This window comes from Engystomops pustulosus, chromosome 1, assembly GCF_040894005.1.
Source record: "Engystomops pustulosus chromosome 1, aEngPut4.maternal, whole genome shotgun sequence".
NCBI lineage: Eukaryota > Metazoa > Chordata > Amphibia > Anura > Leptodactylidae > Engystomops > Engystomops pustulosus.
Window position 1 is genome coordinate 85,085,697 of NC_092411.1, and position 22,241 is coordinate 85,107,937.

A 22,241-nucleotide genomic window follows, 5' to 3' on the forward strand; every position below is an offset into this window, starting at 1 on the left:
AAACAGTGGCGACGTTTCGGTGTGAACCACCTTCATCAAGCTTGATGGAATTTTGCATTTTTGGAGTGCTGCCTACGCTTTTTTTTAACTTTATTACTGAAGGATCCTGCCAGGATCTAGGAAGGCTCTGCACCCCCTCTATTGAGGTTTTTCTCCACTGTGCTGACTTGGTTTTCTTTTTTGTATTAAATGATTAGATAGACAGATACATAGATAGGAAATAGACAAATTGTAGGAGGTGGATAACAAGACAGATAGATGATAGATATATAGACAGGAGATAGATGATAAGCATCTTCTTCCAGGCATTCAACCAAGGAATATAAAAAGAGCAATAAATCCTCTGCCCACAAATGTCCACATACAGTGGAGCCCTTTAGGACAAGGGGCCCTGGGCAAATGCTCAGTTTGCTGCACCCTAACGCTGGCCCTGCCTGAAAATGTTAATACTGACAGTAGAAACACAAAAAAAAAAAGGTCATCAACGGGAAAGGGTTAGGGTTAAAACAACTTGACCCTGCTTTAGGATAGGGTGTATAGACTATGACATTGCAGGGAGCTATACAAAATCACTTTGCTGATTCGTAATAATTCATGCAGGTGATGATCCAGTTTCATGGGTGAGAGATGAGGGTGGAGGGGGCGGGGATTAAGAACGTGTACTCCTGACCTGCTGCTAGGTGAGCGCTATGGCTGGGTACTGAATGGGTTAAGCCTCCAGGTCTACGTCACTATTGGAGCTGTCACTTTAAGGTTGCAGGATCTGTCAGCCCAGCTCCGCCCTGAGCACAGCGATCGCAGCACCGGCAGGGGAACCCTCCATAGGCAGGTGACCGGATCCGCCCGCTGTGATGCTACACACAGGACAGGTGAGGAGGGCACGTCCTGGACACGGGGCGCTGATGCCCGGGCACTGTGTGCCCCCGGGGTGCCATGTCTGCAGCACTAAATAATTCACCAGTGCTTATCCTGGAGCATCTGCTCTCAGCCCGGATTATGGCTTCCTCCATGAAGCCTGTATCAGCTTCTCAGGCTGTGGATCATAGAGGCCCGTACACACTAGACTGTATACTGGGCTGAGGAGGAGGGTATGACAAGTGGTGACACATGGGCAGTGTGTGTAGTGATACCCAGCAGGGACAAGATCAGGAGGTAAATGTGGATATAATGTATCATAAAATAGGATGTTACTGTTAGAAATAACCTATGGTATGAAAGGAGTTGTCTTATCTCATTGTAATGAATGCAAGGGTTAATAAATTGGGCCACTATGAGCTTGGAAATAGGAAGGTTCCTAGGGAAAGAGAACATAGAAGAGAAAGAGAAGCTCATATAGTGTTAACCCTCTGGGCTACTTAAGATGGAATTACTGGTGGAGATCCTGCAGCTATTTACATGGATAGGAGTTATATAAATCCCATTCACATGCTGGTGAAAAGCACCTGTGGTGTAAAATAAATAATGCCCTGGATGCAGAATCCTAGATGATGATAATCCTCCCTGTATAATGTTCAGTCAGCCCACATATGGTTCATTTTTTTTACTCCTGAGCAATGCTATACCATTCCACTTTTTTTTTTAATCTCTTATTATTTTCCAACAATATTTAAAATACATTTACATAAGATAGAACAGTCAATATAGTTAGAGTTTGTTAGAAGCAGCCTTGAGTATATATCCTTACTATCCCACAAAGGGATTCTATTCTAATCTTTTTTTTTTTTTTTAAAGTTCCTGACTTTTCGTTCCGAATATTAACATACCAAACACACAATTCCACAAGATCAAGTCTAGAAGTGTTTTGGCTTTTTGGCAACTCTTTACAACAAAATTGACTATGATACATGAGTTTGGTTCATATGGCTTGGGAAATATCACCGGCATACAATGTACCGTAATTTGGACTAAAATTTGACATGTATATAGCAAGTTCTATTAGGAACTCTCTAGCAAAATAAGTCCACCAAATGGAGACCCAACAGACCCCAAAAAGTCTGCCAGGCCACACTCACACATTGCCTTTTGATTGCGTTTGAGACTCAAAGCAAGGACTACCCCTGTCATCACATGAGTTTCGATTGCATTTAGCAAACATGATGGAAATGTGGGAGAGCCCCTGGGTTGTGTCTCAAAATGCAACATGTGAACGCCGCCTCAGGGATTAGGTAGATTTTGGCATTGGCGTGTTTTACAATTGTGTTTTTAAAATGAAACTGGAGGTAGCTACTCGTGTAGCCTGCAGCCATGTATGTGTCTTTGTATGACCCAAATGTAAATTGATGCCGTACTTTATTCTATGTCTAGCTCTGCAATCTGCTGATGACTATAATGTTTGCTGTGCCATCAGTAGTCATAGAATCTTGAGCATCTGGTGACAGATTAATTAGATATAGACATGCAGCAAGGACTGAAATCACTTGTGTCCTAGCAGGCAAGCAGTAGAAGAGATGCTCCTGGTAGATAGACGAGTCATGAGCATACTTGTCCCTGGTGGTCTGGAAATATTTATGTTATATATCATTGCATACGGCGGTTTCCGTGAATTGTACAACACACTACTATGGGTTTGTTCTGTACATGGATGGCATACAGATCAAAAATACACCTTTCTGAATATTTTTAAATGCAACTATTGATCTTAACCGTAACAGTAGAAAAAAGCAGCACTTAAAGCGATAGTATAAGTAGAAAAAGTGTTTCCTTTATTTCATAACATAACTGTGAGCCTTTGAAAGACCCGATCCGTTCCCTAGAATGAATGGACCACTTTACCAACGTTACCAGCTTAGGGGGTGAGGCTGATGTGCACACCTTTAACTGCTCTCGGGCATCGATATAGTAAGTATAGTTTCACAAGGGATCTATGTGAGCAATGGGAATGGGAGTGGCTCAAAGGGGCACGCTCAGCTGGGCACAAATTTCATTAAACATTTTTTTGTCCAAAAAATTAGCCAGATACAGTAAACTAGTTTTCCACTTAAGCCTACCTTGTTTTATATGGATGTGGCCGTCTCTGCGGTGGACACACTAGTGCATTGATGTGCCTTCACTTTTATATAAAGTGGCCATGTCTGCGGGAGTATGCCAAACCAGGACTCTCTGCCCGGCCATGGCTCTGGGGAACGAGCAGTAGTAAGACACACTCCAGCAGTGTGTCCAGCACTTCATATAAAGGTGAAAGTAAATAATAGTACAAGCAAAGACACCACTGCTGAACCGCAGAGCTGGACTTATCCATGGAAAACATAGAAGAAGCGTTCATGAATGGGAGCCTGCCTGCTGGTAATTAAATATCTTCTTATAGATATCATTAATTTTATTGGACAATATGTTCAGCTTTATAAATGACCTTAAAGTGGTTTGCCCATGCACGAAAATGCTCAAATGTCAATTCCCTAGTGATGTTTACACAATAAAGATAATTTTAACCCCTTACTTTACAATTTTACTAAATTTTATTGCTATTTTAGCTCCTATCACTCAGTGATGGTCAGTGTAAGTGGTTGTGGGCTGGGTCTCTCTAACCAGACACTTCATATTTCCTCTAGTGCTGTGTGCTGACAATGTGGTTAGATTATCAGGGTACAGGTTTATATACACTTCCATTCTAAACATAGAGAGATGAAACAGAGCAGAGATGATAGGTGATGAGATTAATGAGATGCATATTACACATGGCATTCTCAGCCATATCATACACAAAGCTCTACTATATGCCTTCCTCCGCCTCCCCTGGATAAAGATCTTACCTGCCTGTAGCTTTCCTCTCCTCATGATGTGTTGTTTGCCGGCACAAAGTCAGTCTGTGTGAGCTCAACCTGGGGGCAGCTGAAGGTGGGCTGAAGGCAAAGAGGAGCTCAGTGCAGCGTCAGATAGGAGAACAATATGTCAGCCGACCCTGAAGTCAGAAGATCCAGGGTCAGGTCCAAAATTGTGTACACCAGAACTGATAGAGACAAGTTCAGAATTATACCTGTGAAATACCGTATTTTGGTGAAGATCATCACCCCCCGTGACATCATTGAGGGGCGGCATGTCTTGTTTTAACCCATTCATGACAATGTGCGATTTCTACATTGTAATGGATGAGGAGGAAAATTCCAATATACTGCCATACTGTAGTATAGCTTTTTATGGTAGGATCAATCAGACAACCTAGGGCCAAAGTACCCTAGGGGGTCTGAAAAATACTAAAAATAAAAAAAAATAAAAAAAAATTATATAAAAAAACCTTAAGATTCAAATCACCTCCCTTTCCCTAGAAGTCATATAAATATAAATAAACTGTAAAAATCATAAACATATTAGGTATCGCCGCATCCGAAAATGCCAGATATATCAAAATACATGCACTGTGTTTAACCCCGTAACGGAAAATCGTGCTCAATGTCGAACATGCCACTTTTTTGCCATTTTAAAAAATTCTGTGAAAAGTGATCAAAAGATCGTACCGTCCTCAAATGTCTCAAAAAATGACACCACCCACAGCTCCGTACACCAAAGTATAAAAAAGTTATTAGCTCCAGAAGATGGCAAAGTAAAAAAAAAATTTTTTGTACAGGAGGTTTTCATTTTTGTAAATGCATGAAAACATTATAAAACCTATACAAATTTGTTAGCACTTTGATCGCACCGACTCAAAGAATAAAGTATACATGTCATTTGGGGCGCATAGTGAAAGCCATAAAATCCAAACCCCCAAGAAAGCGTCCCAAATGCATCATTTCTCCATTTTCACTGCATCTGGAATTTTTTTCCCACTTGCCAGGACATGGCATGGAATATTAAATACCATCACTACGAAGTGAAATTTGTTACGCAGAAAACAAGCCCTCATAAAGCTCTTTACGTGTAAAAATAGTGAAAAAAAAGAAATGAAAAAAACAAAAAAGGGGCAGGTCGTTAAGGGGTTAAATTTGCTTAACCGTCATACACTCCTTAAATTATATTCTAGTTCTTTGAAGCAACCACACAGCTGATGTGGCCAGCGGTAATATGAGTTTGACACCCCTGCTTTAGGGTGATGTGCCACTGATAATGCATCTGATAAAAGTGTTTGCTAACTTGTTGACTTATTGGGAGGACTTTATTACAGACAAGATACTCTATGAACCTTTCTTCACTTGGCCATGCAAAACTGCAGACTGTGTAAATTCACATCACATTATTCCATTTTCTGGATCAGTGAACAAGTTCTTATGTGATGTGTCTACACTGTGACCTACACTTCTGTGGTAGATGGTAGATTGCCACCTTCATCGTGTACATCACTGCCAGGCCTCTGTTTACTGATGTCTGCGGTGCCATCCCAACCATAACCCCGCGCGTGCCACAGCCATAGTTTCTGTGTATAGAAGGTACGTGGCAGTTCTGGCCTCTGTAAACGAACAAAGGCCCAGTAGTGCTTTACGCTGCCATAGATAAACGGGAGCACTTTAGGAGATTAGTATGAAATCTTTGTTTTCATAACACCAAGCCATATATAGGTTTATATAGACAACTCCATGTCTTAACCCCTTATCACCAACGCCTGTTTTCAGCTTAATGACCAAGACTTGATTTTTAGAATCTGACATGTGTCACAATAATTGGTCATAACTTCGGAAAGCTTTAACATATCCAGGTGAATTTGAGATTGTTTTGATAAATGATAATGGAAAATTGTATAACTTTTCATTATACAAACCATAACATCTATTTGCTGAAACAGAAATAGCCCTTTACAAATGTGTTTATCTCCAAAGGGTTGTTCCCTGTATAACACAAAAATGTCATCTGTAAGGTCCAGGTATTGCTCCTGGGCAATGGTCCTAGGGTTTCAGGTGACACCAGTATTTAAATCGGGTTACAAGTCTTATTACTGTGTTTTGTTTTAGTTTTTTTTTCATAATGGCCTGCTCAGAAGTGGCCCCTCCTGTTGTAGAAATACAGGAAATATTAGTTAGTTGTAATATTATTTGCCCACAGTACTGTTCACTTTGTCTTCTTTGGCATGAAATATAAAATCATGTTATAATTTTTCTATAATTTACTGAATAGTAACATATTATTAGTATCAATGCCATAATTTTGGCTGAAATTTTGGTCACAATTTTTCCAGGAAAAAAGTCAGGTGGTGAACCTACTTGACTTCGCAACATAAAAAGGGCACTGCTATAAATGTATAAATGGCTTCACCTGTTTTAGGGATCTTTCACATCGGCGTTGGTGCTCGGCTTCAGTTGCACATCCGTTGCGTTTTGTCTCCGTTTTTATCTCTGTGATCAGGGGTGCACCTAGCCATTCTGCTGCCTGAGGCGAGCTATAAAAAGACGCCCCCCCCCCCCCCGACTCCATATATGTAATAAATCATGGAGTGTCAGGACCAGACCCAATCATATTGATTTAATGTGAAAATAAAGAAATGCAAAATACATAGAGCATCCCTCCATGTACTATATAATAAACACCATAAAGCTACCATAAAGAACAAAATACATACAACAATCCGCCATATAATATAAAATTAATACAGCATGCCGCCATATTCCATGTAATACATACAGCGTGCCACCATATACCATATAATACATACAGTGTGCCCCCATATACCATATAATACATACAGCGTGCCGCCATATACCATATAATACATACAGCGTGCCGCCATATACCATATAATACATACAGCGTGCCGCCATATACCATATAATACATACAGCGTGCCGCCATATACCATATAATACATACACTGTGCCGCCATATACCATATAATACATACAGCGTGCTGCCATATACCATATAATACATACAGCGTGCCGCCATATACCATATAATACATACAGCGTGCCCCCATATACCATATAATACATACAGCATGCCGCCATATACCATATAATACATACAGCGTGCCGGCATATACCATATAATACATACAGCGTGCCGCCATATACCATATAATACATACAGTGTGCCGCCATATACCATATAATACATACAGCGTGCCGCTATATACCATATACTACATACAGCGTGCCCCCATATACCATATAATACATACACTGTGCCACCATATACCATATAATACATACAGCATGCCCCCATATACCATATAATACATACAGCGTGCCACCATATAATAAACACAGCGTGCCGCCATATACCATATAATAAACACAGCGTGCCGCCATATACCATATAATACATACAGCGTGCCGCCATATACCATATAATACATACAGCGTGCCGCCATATACCATATTATACATACAGCATGCCGCCATATACCATATAATACATACAGCGTGCCGCCATATACCATATTATACATACAGCGTGCCGCCATATACCATATAATACATACAGCGTGCCCCCATATACCATATAATACATACAGCGTGCCCCCATATACCATATTATACATACAGCGTGCCGCCATATACCATATTATACATACAGCGTGCCGCCATATACCATATAATACATACAGCGTGCCGCCATATACCATATAATACATACAGCATGCCGCCATATACCATTTAATACATACAGTGTGCCCCCATATACCATTTAATACATACAGTGTGCCCCCATATACCATATAATACATACAGCGTGCCGCCATATACCATATAATACATACAGCGTGCCGCCATATACCATATAATACATACAGCGTGCCGCCATATACAATATAATACATACAGCGTGCCGCCATATACAATATAATACATACAGCGTGCCGCCATATACAATATAATACATACAGCATGCCACCATATACCATATAATACATACAGCGTGCCACTATATACCATATAGTACATACAGCATGCCGCCATATAGTATATTTTACATGGTGGTACACTGAATGTACACACATACTGAGTATACATACAGCAAATACACATATATAAACAGTATGTACAGCAAATATACACACATTTACCATATACAGAATATACATATATACAAATATATGCAAACACACATCTATACATACATTCATACAGACATATATACATATATACTTACATATACAAAAACATACATAGAAGTTACCTTACCTTTTTTCTTCTTTCATCATCGGCCTTGTCCTCCAGGGAGTGGAGGGAGGGGGTTGCCGGGGAGGTGGGAATCGGTCCGGGGGGAGGAGTGAATCGGAGCCTGTGGGGGGAACCAGCGTGGACTTTGGGCTGGGGTAGTTACCTGTGCCGCCGGGCATCGGAGAGTGTCGGCGGGCAGGTGTATGTGAAGGGCGGGCGTGTTGGGGGCAGGCCGCGGGGGAAGTGCCGGCATGCGGGTAGATGTGATGGGTGGGCCGCGAGGGGGAAGTGCCGGCATGCGGGGAGATATGATGGGCGGGCCGCGAGGGGGAAGCGCCGGCATTCGGGGAGATGTGATGGGCGGGCCGCGAGGGGAAGTGCCGGCATGCAGGGAGATGTGATGGGCGGGTTGCAGGGGGAAGTGCCGGCATGCGGGGAGATGTGATGGGCGGGCCGCGAGGGGAAGTGCTGGCATGCGGGCAGATGTGATGGGTGGTCCACTGGGGGGAAGTGCCGGCATGCTGGTAATTGTGGGGGGCGGGCAGCGGGGCGATGTGCAGGCGGGTGGATGAGATGGGCGTGGAAGTGTGCCGGCCAGCGGGCGGTTCGCTGCTACTATGGGCAGGTCCATGTGCCGGCCGGAGGACATGCCGGCAGACGGGAGCCCGACGCCGCCCCCTCATCTAGCAGGAGGCGTGCCGCCTGAGGCGAGAATCTCAACTCTCCTCATGGCAGGTGCGCCCCTGTCTGTGATGCATCAGTTTTGTTTACGAAAAAAAACCCTGAAAGGTTTAACATTGCACCTGGTTTTTCAGCCTCATCAGTGACCCATAGGGGGACATGTATGATTGTTTCTGCTGGGCAAATTGTTTCATTTTTGCGACTTTTTACGCTGTCATTTTTCAAGTACGCCTTGGCTGCACCTTGTGCAGTGTGCCTTACGTATCGTTGTTTCCCAGATGTTCAGTGCGACTTTTTTTTACGTATGTATCACTTTTTTGGCTTATTTTTGCAACTTTTTAGGCGCAAATATGAACCTGGTCCAGGGCAAGTGTAAATTGGAACTGTGCTAAATGTTTAAAATTTAGCACAGTAACCAGGTTTTTTTTTTTAATTCAGAAATTTTAGCATTTTACATTTTTTTTAATTTATTGGTTAATTCTTAGGGTGAGATCACACGTAGCATTTTAATTGCATTTTGAAACCAATTACAACAGCTGAGGAGAGGTGATTTGCCTTATTACATTACTGTTAATATTTGCGTTTACAATATGAGCGTGACGTTAATGCATGTGTTTACATCGCTCTTACTATGCGTTTTGTAAATGCAAATGTTAACAATAATGTAATTAGGCAAATCACCTCTCCTCAGCTGTTGTAATAGGTTTCAAAATGCAATGTGTGACCGCGTCATCTCCCTGGGATGTGACTAGAGTGTTTAAAAATGCAGGACACAGCCTCAAATCCCAAATTAAGTCTATGTGGATTTGAGACATTTGCAACAAAAAGTCTCAAAAAGAAGCCAACATTTGCGCCTGCAAGGATAGGAAAAAGTAAACATGTATCACAAGTAAAAAGACATGATCATACATAAGGGGCAAAAGAGAGCTGCCAAATTTCTCAAAAATTCACCACAGAGAGACCAAACTGTGATACATGTGCCCCATAGACTTCTATTGCCTTCCGTGATCCGCATCAGTGAAAAAAATCTGACATGCTTTATAATTTTTTCCACGGACAATGGATCAGTGAAAATACAAGCCAATGGGAAAACATCCATAAAAATCTATGGCTTTGTGAGGCATCTGAGGAAATCACTGAACCACGGACGTGAAAAACAACGGCAATGTTAAAGATCCTTTATACTGACCCAATGTAAAGGTTTTCCTTTATGTCATTTGGATCATGAAGCTACATCTAGAAATTAGCCACTTTAACCTAACATTTTACATGGAGAACCCCATTTCATATAACCAGAGTGGAGAGCAGTAACAAAGCCTGTGTAGCTCTGGAATAGAATAAAAAATGTTTAATAATTAATATTGTAATGATACAATGAAACCGAACAATTAAAGGGGTGGGCCACTTTAGTATAAATTTTAATTATGGCTTATGGACACACATTTTTCAAACTTACCTTCATTAGGAATTCAAGAACACCAGAGATAAGATCTATATCAGACTATTGTTAAGTATAAAGTTGTTTTTGTTTTTTTAAAGAAAGCGGTCTAACAGGGCCATTTGGTCCAAACCAATAAACCAGGGTATTAATTGCTAGTAATTTATTACAATTGCAGTATATACAGTTTTAGTCCAGAAGTCCTGTACTAACATCCACAGGCATCTATTGCTATCTATTTATGATTTCAGCTGTGAGGTAGGAGAATAGGCACTCAGCATTGGGGCAATATAATAGTGTGTACACTACTATTAGCATGGTTTTAACTAGACCTTGTTCATAATTCTTATATGGTCAGAATGAAAGTGAAGTTTTACTTTCCTCACACTCTTCCCCCTGTTACTTGGCTTCCCTATATGTTACTCAGTACTAATTGGTGGTGCACTTCAATTCAATTGTTATTGAATTATGAAAACAATCAATCCTGTATATCACTTATCTGATGCATGATTCCATCATCTTTGCTGCTTCCCTTTATAAATTTCCTTGTGACCTCGGTTTCTATTATTGTACTAAACATGCACAATAATGCCCTGTTTACAAAAATGCATAGAGTGCAGTCAGAATAGATTCTTAGAATTATCTAGAAGGCTGGGGTTATAACACAACTCATGTGATGTGAATAGATCCGAGAATGATAAAGTGCGGCCACATTTGGGGACGGAAGCATGTCTAGGTTCCCCAGGGTCTGTGGCTGCTATATAGCTGATAACTGTATCCTAGGCAGTGTGGCAGCCCCTATAATCCTAAAAATGAAGAATTAAAAGATCTAAAAAAAAAAAAGTTCTTATGACATTGATGAATATTGTAGCCCGTCATAAAATTAATCCTGGATTGCATTAACCTAATACCTTACGGTATATTAAAACCAGAGTCATTTTGGTGTATGGTGTTTTTGATTTAGTTTTTTTGCCTAAATTATGATAGATATGCCCATTTAAGTCTGTAGTGGTGGAAAATGTTTTTTCTTTCTAATAGATTTCTAGGACTATAGAGTTTGGCGAGGAAAAAGCTATGCTTTAATATTCTTTTATTAAAAGATATTGGAAACCTTTATTTATTTTTGTTTGTTTTTCTAGATTCACTAACCTTGGACATGAAAGAAACGCCTTTCTACTTAACGTGTTAAAGGAAAAAAAAGTACAACATGGGGAATAGACTCCCTTCGTCAGGGGCTGTTGTCCGGTTTTGCCAGAAACTGAACAGAGTGAAGACTTTGGAAGATGACTTGATGGAGACATCATTTAAAAGATGCCTATCTACCCTTGACCTCACCCTTTTGGGTGTGGGAGGAATGGTGGGTTCGGGCTTGTATGTACTGACTGGCACAGTGGCCAAGGAGATAGCCGGTCCAGCTGTGGTCATATCATTCCTTATCGCCGGTATTGCCTCTCTTCTTGCAGCTCTCTGCTATGCTGAGTTTGGTGCAAGGGTGCCAAAGACTGGATCTGCATATATGTTTACATATGTTTCAGTTGGTGAACTATGGGCCTTCCTGATCGGCTGGAACGTCATCCTGGAATATATGATTGGCGGTGCAGCGGTAGCAAGAGCATGGAGTGGATATTTGGACTCCATATTTGATCACAAGATCAAGAACTATACTGAAAGCCATGTTGGTACCTGGAATGTCCAGTTTTTGGCTCATTACCCTGATTTTTTAGCTGCTGGAATATTGCTGTTTGCCACAGCTTTTATTTCTTTTGGGGTAAGAGTATCCTCCTGGCTTAACCACATCTTTGCTGCCATTAGCATGGGCATAATCATATTTATCCTTATATTTGGCTTCATCCTTGCAGACCCCAAAAACTGGTCTGCTGAGCGTGGTGGCTTTGCCCCATATGGCTTCTCTGGCATCATGTCTGGTACTGCCACATGTTTTTATGCCTTTGTGGGTTTTGATGTGATTGCAGCATCAAGTGAAGAGGCAAAGAATCCACAAAAAGCTGTTCCCATAGCAACAGCTGTGTCATTAGGTCTTGCAACAGGGGCCTATATACTTGTGTCTGCCGTGCTGACTCTGATGGTGCCTTGGAATACATTAATACCAGACTCTGCTCTTTCTGACGCATTTTACAGACGAGGTTATTCATGGGCAGGATTTATAGTAGCAGCTGGGTCTATTTGTGGTAAGTGAAATTTGTATAAATGTTTTATTTAATTTTATTTCTGCCATTGTAATATACACGCTCAAGAAAATAAAGGGAACACTCAAATAACACCTCCGAAATCTGAATAAATAAAATATCCTCATTGAATACTTTGCTCTGTATAAAGTTAAATGTGTCGACTGCAAAATCACCAAAAAATTACCAATGGAAATCAAATTTATTAGTATATGGAACTGTATAAAATTAATTTTTTTTGCAGGATGAGATGACTTTTTCATTGATAACATTTTGGGAACTGTACAACATTTTTATGTCTGTTTATTCAAATTTTTATGTTTTGTGACATGGAGAAAAAGTGGTTTGGACATTTGGATGTTATTTTCCCTTACAGCGTCCACCGCCACAAATCATTGTTTTTTGAATTGATAGATTGGGCATTTTGAGACTTGGCTATGCCAGGATTATTTTTATTTCAGTTCTAGGGAAAGAGGAAAAGTAATTAGAACAGTTTTTCTAATAGGCCCCCTAGGGTAATTGAACCCTAGGGGGTCTTATTGCTCATACCATGTACTTCTGTGGTGCAGTATACAGTAAATGTACTGGTCATTTGTTAGGCATCTCCCACACTTGCGTTGCAGTTCATGTCAGGGTGCAATGTGTGAAAAACTGCCGTTTTTTGCTGCTTATTTGGTCCTTTTTTTCCTTGGAGTCATTAGCATATTTGCGTTTTTCACGCGTGTGTTGTTCTCATTTTTGTGTGATTTTCACATGTGTTTTTTAGATCACATGATTCTTAAATTGGTACTTCCTGACTTTTTTTCATATCAACCCATCCATTTAAAACGCATTGAACTTGCGTTAGATGTGTCTCCATAGACTTGAATGGGGCGTGAAAAACGGAGCATGCTGCGAATTTTACGCGCATGAAAACAGATGCATGCACGCAAGTGCAAGTAAGGACAAACCCACTGCAAACAATGGGACAGAATGCAATGCAAGTTCTGCGCATCAAAAGCACGTGCAGAACACGCGCGTGAAAAACGCTAGTGTAGAAGGGGCCTTATAGTCTGCCTCCAGCTGTAAGAAATGCACCTGAATGACAGTCCTTAGAATCTCTGAGCCACTCCGCCCTGTTAACACACAAAATGGGGCAGATTTATCAAGTGTCTGAAAGTCAGAATATTTCCAGTTGCCCATGGCAACCAATCACAGCTCAGCTTTCATTTTACCAGTGCTCATGAATATTTTAAAGGGGAGCTGTGATTGGTTGCCATGGGCAACTGGAAATATTCGGACTTTCAGACAGCTTGATAAATCTGCCCCAATATGTGTGAGGAGCAAACACCTTGTATGTATGAAGAGGCCTCAGCTCAGCAAGGAGCTTTGGGTTTCCGCATCTTCTAATAGGAGAAACTCCCAGTGGGAATCGCAGGAAACCAGTTGTAACCTCATCTGAAATGTATCACAGACATGTCAAAGGATGATAAAAGATTAATCTTTCCTTACAATCTTAAAGGGTACCTGTTCTTTAATAATAATAATTTATTTATAAAGCATACACAGAGCTTGCCAAATCGGTCCCTGTCTCCATGGGGTTTGCAATATAATCAATATACCAGTATGTTTTGGAGTGTGGGAGGAAACCTGGGGACCCAGGGGAAACCCACAAAAACATGCAAAGAACATTCAAACTCTTTGCAGATGTTGACCTGGATGGGACTTGAAGTGCTAACCACTGAGCCACCATGCTGCCCATATTTGTATTAATTTGTTTGTCACAGAGATGAATTGGAATAAAACAGGGGTGTAATACTGATGGTTTTTCTACACAGGTTAGCAGTTCACTGAGAGATCTGGTTACATAAGTCTATAGAGGTGGTGAGAACAGGCTGAGAGAGGGAGGACTTCTGCTGGTACTGTTAAATATGTATCTTACCAGTTCTAGATATATAACGCCCTCCTTGCTGTTGCCGTACCTGAGTGCTTGTGAGAAAGAGTAAGGGGAACAGGATCTCCTTTCCTAATTTCCACAAATGCTGTCATTCTTCATATTCTAGCACAACTGGTAATTCTGGAAATTCACCAGAAATAACAGTTTCTCCTTAAGCAAAGTTCAATTCTTTGACTCCACATAATGTCAGTAGACTTGATACGGTAAATATTTATGGAGGGTAAATACACATGGTCCGGATTGCAGTAGGATATTCTCTGTATTTGAATACTGTTGAAGTCTGATATTTAGAAAAATCGCATAGTTTTGCTTGCTACAAATGACACTTTGTGTAGAATTTTAAAATCGACCACATCTCGATTTATTTTTACGGAATCAATAATTATTTAATTTAAAGGACTCCTGTCATCAGGTCTCTGTCACTATTTCTGTCACCTCTACCTGTTGGAGCAGCTCACAAGGATCCCATCCCAGCCTTTATCTAGTCAATTCATACAGTAATCATTATAAAATCATCTTTTCTTTATAATGTAAATGAGGCTGGTCACATGGTCAGATGTCAGTGAGGGCAGTGATGTCACCCCTGTTATCCCTCCCCCTCTCCTCCCCCTGCACATGTCTGTGTGTAATGTATAGTAAAGCATTGCTCGTGTCTTTGCTTTATCTGGTGACATGCTCTCCCTCCTAATACACATGTGTGAGACACAGACATCAACTACACAAGTACCTGACATGTTCTGCTATAACATCGCTGCCTGGAGCTATTGTATCTCTCCTATACACACACAGGCTGCAGGGGGCACCAGCACAAGGAAGCATGGAGGAGCCATTACACCATTATACCTCACATCATTATACAGGCTGTCAGTCATGTGTATAGGAGTATCTCATACACACACACAGGCTGCAGGGGGCACCAGCACAAGGAAGCATGGAGGAGCCATTACACCATTATACCTCACATCATTATACAGGCTGTCAGTCATGTGTATAGGAGTATCTCATACAGACACAGGCTACAGGGGGCGCCAGCACCAGGAAGCACATGGAAGAGCCATTACTCCATTCTACCTCACATCATTATATAGGCTGTCTGTCATACACTGGGGGATTGGTGGTGCCTCCCACTCATGAATAAGATGGACAGCTTGGATATAATATTGACTCATTGGACATCTCACAGGTCATTTGCATACAGCTTTATTTGGACCTCATTGCTTAAGTTTACAGGCATGTAGAGGGACAATGAAGGGATAGAGGCAATGCTCTCTAATGGCAGTTTATGAAAATATATTTAGTTTAGGAGGTTAATTTGCCTGATGGGTTCTCTTTTTAAAGGCAAATGGATCGGACTTGAAAAATCCACTAGCAAATCTTAATACAACATGTACATTTATTTGCAGCCATGATCACTGTTAAATTGTGTCTAGATTCTTCTATTTAACAAATTCCGCTACAAACAGCTCTGTTTTGAACCTGAGAGTAAACCATGACACTGGTATAAACTGAAGGGTTTACACTGTACTCCTCCAGTATTGTCCCAATGCTCATATGTGAACGTGACCAATGCATCTGACTGGTTGACATATCACCATTCCACCTAGAGACATGAAGGCATGTTTATGGAAGGAAATCATCCCAAAAGGCCAGACCCAGGCGATTCTTGGACATCATCAGGGTTTCGACAGAAGTGTTACTTTTTATTCATTTCTTTTGTAGTCGTTTTTTGTTTAATAATACATTTGTATCTTCTCTTCTATTAAAGCCATGAACACAGTGCTGCTCAGTAATCTCTTCTCCCTCCCAAGAATTGTATATGCAATGGCTGAAGATGGATTGTTCTTTCAATTTTTTGCTAAAGTAAACCCAACCACCAAAGTCCCTGTCATTGGGATAGTGGTATTCGGTATCTTGATGGCCTTCCTAGCACTGATCTTTGACCTGGAAGCCCTGGTGCAGTTTTTATCTATTGGCACTCTGCTGGCATACACCTTTGTTGCAGCAAGTATAATAGTTTTAAGATTTCAGCAGGAAAAGACAGAACCTTCAAGTGGAGCTGAACAAGAGCAAAGTCCCCAGCACCATGACCCAAATGTCAATGTAGAAAGAATTGCTGGAGAAGAAATGAAAGAATATGAATCCTTCTCAGATAAGCTTCAACTAGTGGAAACTCAGAAAAAAGCCAAAGAACGAAGAGAGACCGGTCACCTAAAAGCTGCCTTTGAGCCCTATCTAAAGTTCTTGAGTGACTGTTATCCTGGAGAGGTGGTCACCATCTCTGTAGTCACCATGATGTTCTGCTCTATTTGCCTGTGTGCGGTCTTGGTGTTTGGAAATAATGAACTGCATTTACCCAAATGGAGTTTCTATTTACTACTGGTGATTTTTTTGATCGGATTTTTAATCAGTTTATTTTTCATTTGGGTTCATGAGCAGCAAAAGAAAGCAACAACTTTCCAGGTACCAAAATCTATTCTATGCTTTTGCCATTTGTAGATGACAATTGGATATAATGTTATCAAAACATTGTCTGTAGGTTCACACAAACTAATTAAACGGCAGTGTGATACCTGTACAGTACCTTTTTCCAACGGCTAGTTCACATTCACTACAACGGGCAATATGGACAGCATTTGAAATGGCCATATTCTCCACTGTACAGTGGGCGAGGCGTATTTCCCTTGTGTACACCCATAGAAGCTCAATTTTATGTCTGAGGTATCTGAGAATTTCCTGTGCAAAAACATTGCAAAAAGGCAGAAATTGAGCAGACGTTAAACATACGTGCGACTGGTGCAATCTATTCACATAGAGCACACACAGAAGGCATTTACCACTGCACATACACTGGACTATAAATCCGACTGATGGAAACCTGCCAGTCTAACACATAGACAACGGCTCAAAATCTTGCCCAATGATAAATCTCCCCCAAAAAGTGTAATTTATATGCGGCCAAATACAGCACTAAAATACATGACTGAAAAAAGAGCATACATTTCTGTGAAGGGGCCTAACACTGGCCCAAGATGGTCTACGGTTTAATACATAGTTACATATGTATACATACAAATACAAATTTAATACATAAATCTGATTTGTCCGCTTATATAGAAACCTAGGTTTCTGCATTACCTGAGGTGCAGTGTATTCACACGTTATAAGATTATTTTGCAACAATTTTACAGCAAATGCAAGTTAAACTAAACTATATGAATATGCCTTGAGATATATATATATATATATATATATATCTCAAATTCATGATATAATATTGTAATAAATACGTATCTTCAATCTGTAGGTTCCGTTGGTGCCGCTGATCCCATCTCTTAGTATCCTGCTAAACATATATCTCATGCTAAAGCTGAACTACATGACGTGGGTGCGGTTTGCTGTATGGCTAGCTATAGGTAAGTACTGCATTTATTATTCTGTGTATGTATATATAATGTCCACCTAGCTATATTTTTCACCATTTACAATACTGTGTTGGGTGGTGCTGAATTAGGTAAATAGTTATGTATATTTACCTAAAGGCATGTATTTCATTTCTCTTCCACGTAGCTGTCAGCAGCTCAGTTTCTTTCCATGTTTTATGGAACTGACCTTTGCGGCAACCACAGAGCACGATAGGATGTAGAAATCTGGATTTATTATGTATAACAACCTTGAAATCACAGCAGCATATATATATTCTACAGGCAGTCCCCGGGTTACATACAAGATAGGGTCTGTAGGTTTGTTCTTAAGTTGAATTTGTATGTAAGTCGGAACTGTATATTTTATCATTGTAATCCCAGCCAGAACTTTTTTGGTCTCTGTGACAATTGGATTTAAAAAATGTTGGGTTGTCATCAGAACCAGGACTAACAGTAAAGCTTCATTACAGACACATTTGATAACTGTTACAGCTGTTTATTGTAGCCTACGACTAAAGTACAATAAATTACCAATATTCAGTGGTCCGTTTGTAACTAGGGGTCGTATGTAAGTCGAGTGTTCTCGATATACAGGGGACCGCCTGTATATATATTCTATATGTAAAGGAAGAAGCCAAAAGGATTAAAGGAACCCTTCAAACAAAACGTATCGTATCTCACTCAAAATTATCACGATACTTGATACCAATACGATACTTATATTCTGAGCATGTATCCATATAGCTTTTTGTCTATTTATCTATATATCTATCACCTACCTATTGTCTATCCATCAATCAATCTTCTGTCTTTCTTCTACTGTATCTATAAATTTCTCATATCTATTTATCTTCTATCATCTATGCAGCTATCTACATATAATCTCATTATATTAATGCATCTATAAATCTATATCATCATTCATATTTATCATCAATCTGTCTATCATTTATCTCCTATAAAATTCTCTTACAGTCCCATATTACTGAATGCCTTTCCATACTACAGTTTGTAAAGTTGTGTTATTATTGTGCAGGACTAAAGGGAGAATCTTACTGACTATGACTGTTCGTAAAATATTTTTATTCTGGGGCCCATGTGAGGGTCTCCCAGGCATGTAAACAATAAAATGTAGGCCGATCCAAATCTTTGCAGCTTACCATTATCAGCTGGTTTGCCCGTTTCTCCTGTGTGCATATTATGACAGGTGCATTGTGGGCAGGCAAATACACTATGCAGCCTTTTTGTCTTTAGTGTTAGTAGTTGTTTATTCATCCAGTCAATGAAGAAAATCTTATCTTTAGGACATCTCAAATCTCAGGACTGTGACTGGGACTGTTATTTTTTGTCATTCTTATTTTACCATGACCTAAATGGAATTGTCAGGGTCCCCTCATAAGCAAGCATAGCCTCTAGCAATTATCATAGAACCACGTGGGGAAGTCTCTCAGTGTTTTAGTGGGTCACACCAGGGGCGGATCTCCGGGTCAGCAGGACATGTGCCCCGCTGCCCCGGCATCCTCCCCTCTCTCATCACAGTCTGTGTCCTCAAGACACAGATTGTGATGAAAATCTTTGCGTTACTTTCCCCTGCAGGTCCTAGTCTCCGGGAGAAATTAGAATAAGACTCCCGGAGGCTGAAGGACCTGTGGTGATGTCATGCACAGAGCTGCACAGGAGTGAGGTGAGGGGGGGAGACATGATTGGGACTAAGGGAAGGGGGAGAACATGGGGTTCTGTGTTGGCACATTACATACTGGGGGGGTGCTGTGTGTGCACATTACTTACTGGGGGGCTGTCTGGGCACAGTTATTACTGGGGGGGGGGGTAACTGTGTGGGCACATTACGTACTGGGGTGCTGTGTGGGGGACATTACTGGTGGTAACTGTGTGGGGGACATTTCTTGGGGCACATTCACACATGACATTAGGACAAGCCTTAGTTTGATCTCATGTTTTCGAGTGAAACGTGTGATGGGTAACAAGCACCTGGTGTTGTTTACATGCAAGACAAACGTGTGACCGCAGCCTTACAGTATTTGGGGGAGATTGTTAGGGGCGGCAGCAGGATAATGCTGTCAAGGAACCAATATGTAGGAACAATGAGGAACATAAGATGTGGTGATGCCTAATGGAGAAAATAGAAGACACGTCACTGGATGGAACAAGTAGGGATTTCTCTGGTGTTTCTGTAACTGTATATACACTCAGTAAAGTTGTTATCGGCACAGCCACATGTGAGGGGCTTATGTACAGTAGGGAGCATTACTGAAAGTGTGATACACATGCATTGGGGCCCGTGCCCCGGATCTTTGACCACCCTAGCAACGCCCTCAGTCACACAATGAATTATGACAGAAATTGTGTAGCTAATAAAACAGAATCCAGAATCCATACATGGTCATCACTTTACCACCTGGAAATAAACGCATCAAATTTTAGTGAGGCCAACAATTTTCTCTTGAAGGGACCTGTCAACCGAAATTGACCAAATAAACCTCAATCAGTATCTGATCAAGCAGATAAATGACTTGCACATCATGGTTTCATGGCCCTGTATTAGGCATGGGGAGCTTGACTTCACTGCTAAACTCTCCCCCTCCGTAAATTTTTACAACCAATTTACATCTCGTCTTTAGGTTGATTTTCTGGATAATAACACCAAACTGGGTCATGAAAGAAACAGGATCTGGATGGTGTTTGCAGCTTTACAATATACTGGTAGAGTTTTATTAGGTCAATTTCTGCTGACACCAGAAGAATTCCACAATGTGTACTTGCCCTTAGGCCCTTGTACACAGTAAATGGTAGCGTATTTTGGTATATGCTACACAATGAGGCACATGTATTATAAGTCTGGGTTTGTTCATCTGTTACGCATTGTTTGCCTGTATGGTAAGAATGTCTGCCTTATTATAAATTAGAAGAGTTTCCTGATGTTGGCGATAAGGTAACCTGGTTATATCCACCCTGTACTGGCCTTTAGCGTAATCCTCATCAAGTAATGGTATTTCCTATGTTCCTCCGTGGCAGAAAATTTATGTTGTAAGATTTCAAAATCTTGTATTAGGATATGCTAATTTACCTTAATTTGCTAGTGCGATAGAAAATTTGTTTCAAAAAGTTCTGAAAAACTCATGTAATAGCTGTCTCTATCCTTAAAGCAAGAAGCTATAGAGCCATAGAATCTATGGACCCTAGCGCAGATAATGTACAGACTGGAGGCACGGATGCAACCTTTGACGTCTTTTCCTGGCAAACAGAAGAATTTTTGTCTCTCTGTGTCTATGTTGAATAACTGCTCTGTTAGCTCTGTTGTTGAGCATCCTAGAAGAGGGGTAATGGAGGAGACCCTGAACAGCTGGAGTTGTAGAAAACACAGCAGTTCTATAACCCAGGAAGAAGGGGCAATGATTTGTGGAAGCACCCAATGCACTAAATCTTCCATTATCCAGGTAGAGAGACCAGAGACTGCTAAGGAGCAGCTGGGCATGAGCCCTCTCAATCGTCCACTGACTGCTAAATGTGGATATACCCTATGCAGTGCGCATAGAAACCTGATTTAATAAATAAAGTATATTACAAAAAGTCAATAATTCACTTGACCCATGTGTTTCAAAATGTTATTTTCCTATGTCACTAACACTTTAAAGGGTTATTCCCATGAAGACAAGTTTCTTATATGTACAACTAAATAACACATTCTCTAATTCACTGTTATTAAAAATGCAGCATTTCACAAATACAAGTCCAACCTGTCTTTATCAGTCCTGCTATACACAATTTCCGTTAGCCCTAGATCCGACCCTGTAACTTCAGACTTTGGGTCCGGCGCCATCTTGGATTTTTGTGTGAGACCGTGCAGATGAGATTTCTGTGGCTTGTGCCTGTAGCTATGCCCCCTGCAGTCCTAACATGGAGCTCACAGATACAGACACTGTTTCACTTCCTGGCAGGAGAGGAGAGACAAGCTGGAAACTACAAGGAGATAAGTGATCCAGGGGAAGGGGGATGCAGGCACATGTCTGTGAGAACACAGAACACAGATGTTGCAGTACTGTGTGTGTAACAGGCATATTAAGGATCTCATGCATCTCTGATCTGTCTCATCTCTCTCTATTTGTCAGTGTGTTAGTACAATATCAGTAGCCAGATGAAGGATATACAGCTTGTACCGTGATAATCTAACCACATTGTCACCCCCACAGAACTAGATGGATAATACAGTAATGTCTCTGCTTAGAGAGGCCCCGCCCACAGCCTGGGATTTTTCACTGAGCACCATAGAGAGTGATAGGAGCTAAAACCGCAATAAAACTGAGTACAATTGTAAAATAAGGGGTTAAAATGATCTTTATTGTGTTGACATCATTAGGGGATTGAAATGTGAGAATTTTTCTTTTGTGGGAAAAAACCCTTTTACTATTAATAGGGCTGTAGAGCAGTTTCATCTGTTCATGCAATCATTTTGCTAAATCATCGCCTGTGAGGCGTGACTGTCCCTTGGTATCTGATATCGGCATGATGCCAGCCAAATCTTCTGCGATTAAGCAC

General features: G+C 40.8%; 1 protein-coding gene across 1 annotated transcript in view; it reads left to right on the forward strand.

Annotated features, from left to right (window-relative positions):
- Positions 1-729: 729 nt before the first annotated feature.
- The window catches only part of SLC7A4 (solute carrier family 7 member 4), a 29,827-nt gene continuing 8,315 nt past the window's right edge, over positions 730-22,241 (forward strand). The window contains exons 1-4 of the mRNA XM_072146565.1: positions 730-869; positions 11,283-12,332; positions 16,031-16,725; positions 17,570-17,678. Of these exons, the coding sequence (XP_072002666.1) occupies positions 11,351-12,332; positions 16,031-16,725; positions 17,570-17,678 (1,786 nt within the window). The 5' untranslated portion in view covers positions 730-869; positions 11,283-11,350. The remainder of the gene's footprint in view (positions 870-11,282; positions 12,333-16,030; positions 16,726-17,569; positions 17,679-22,241) is intronic.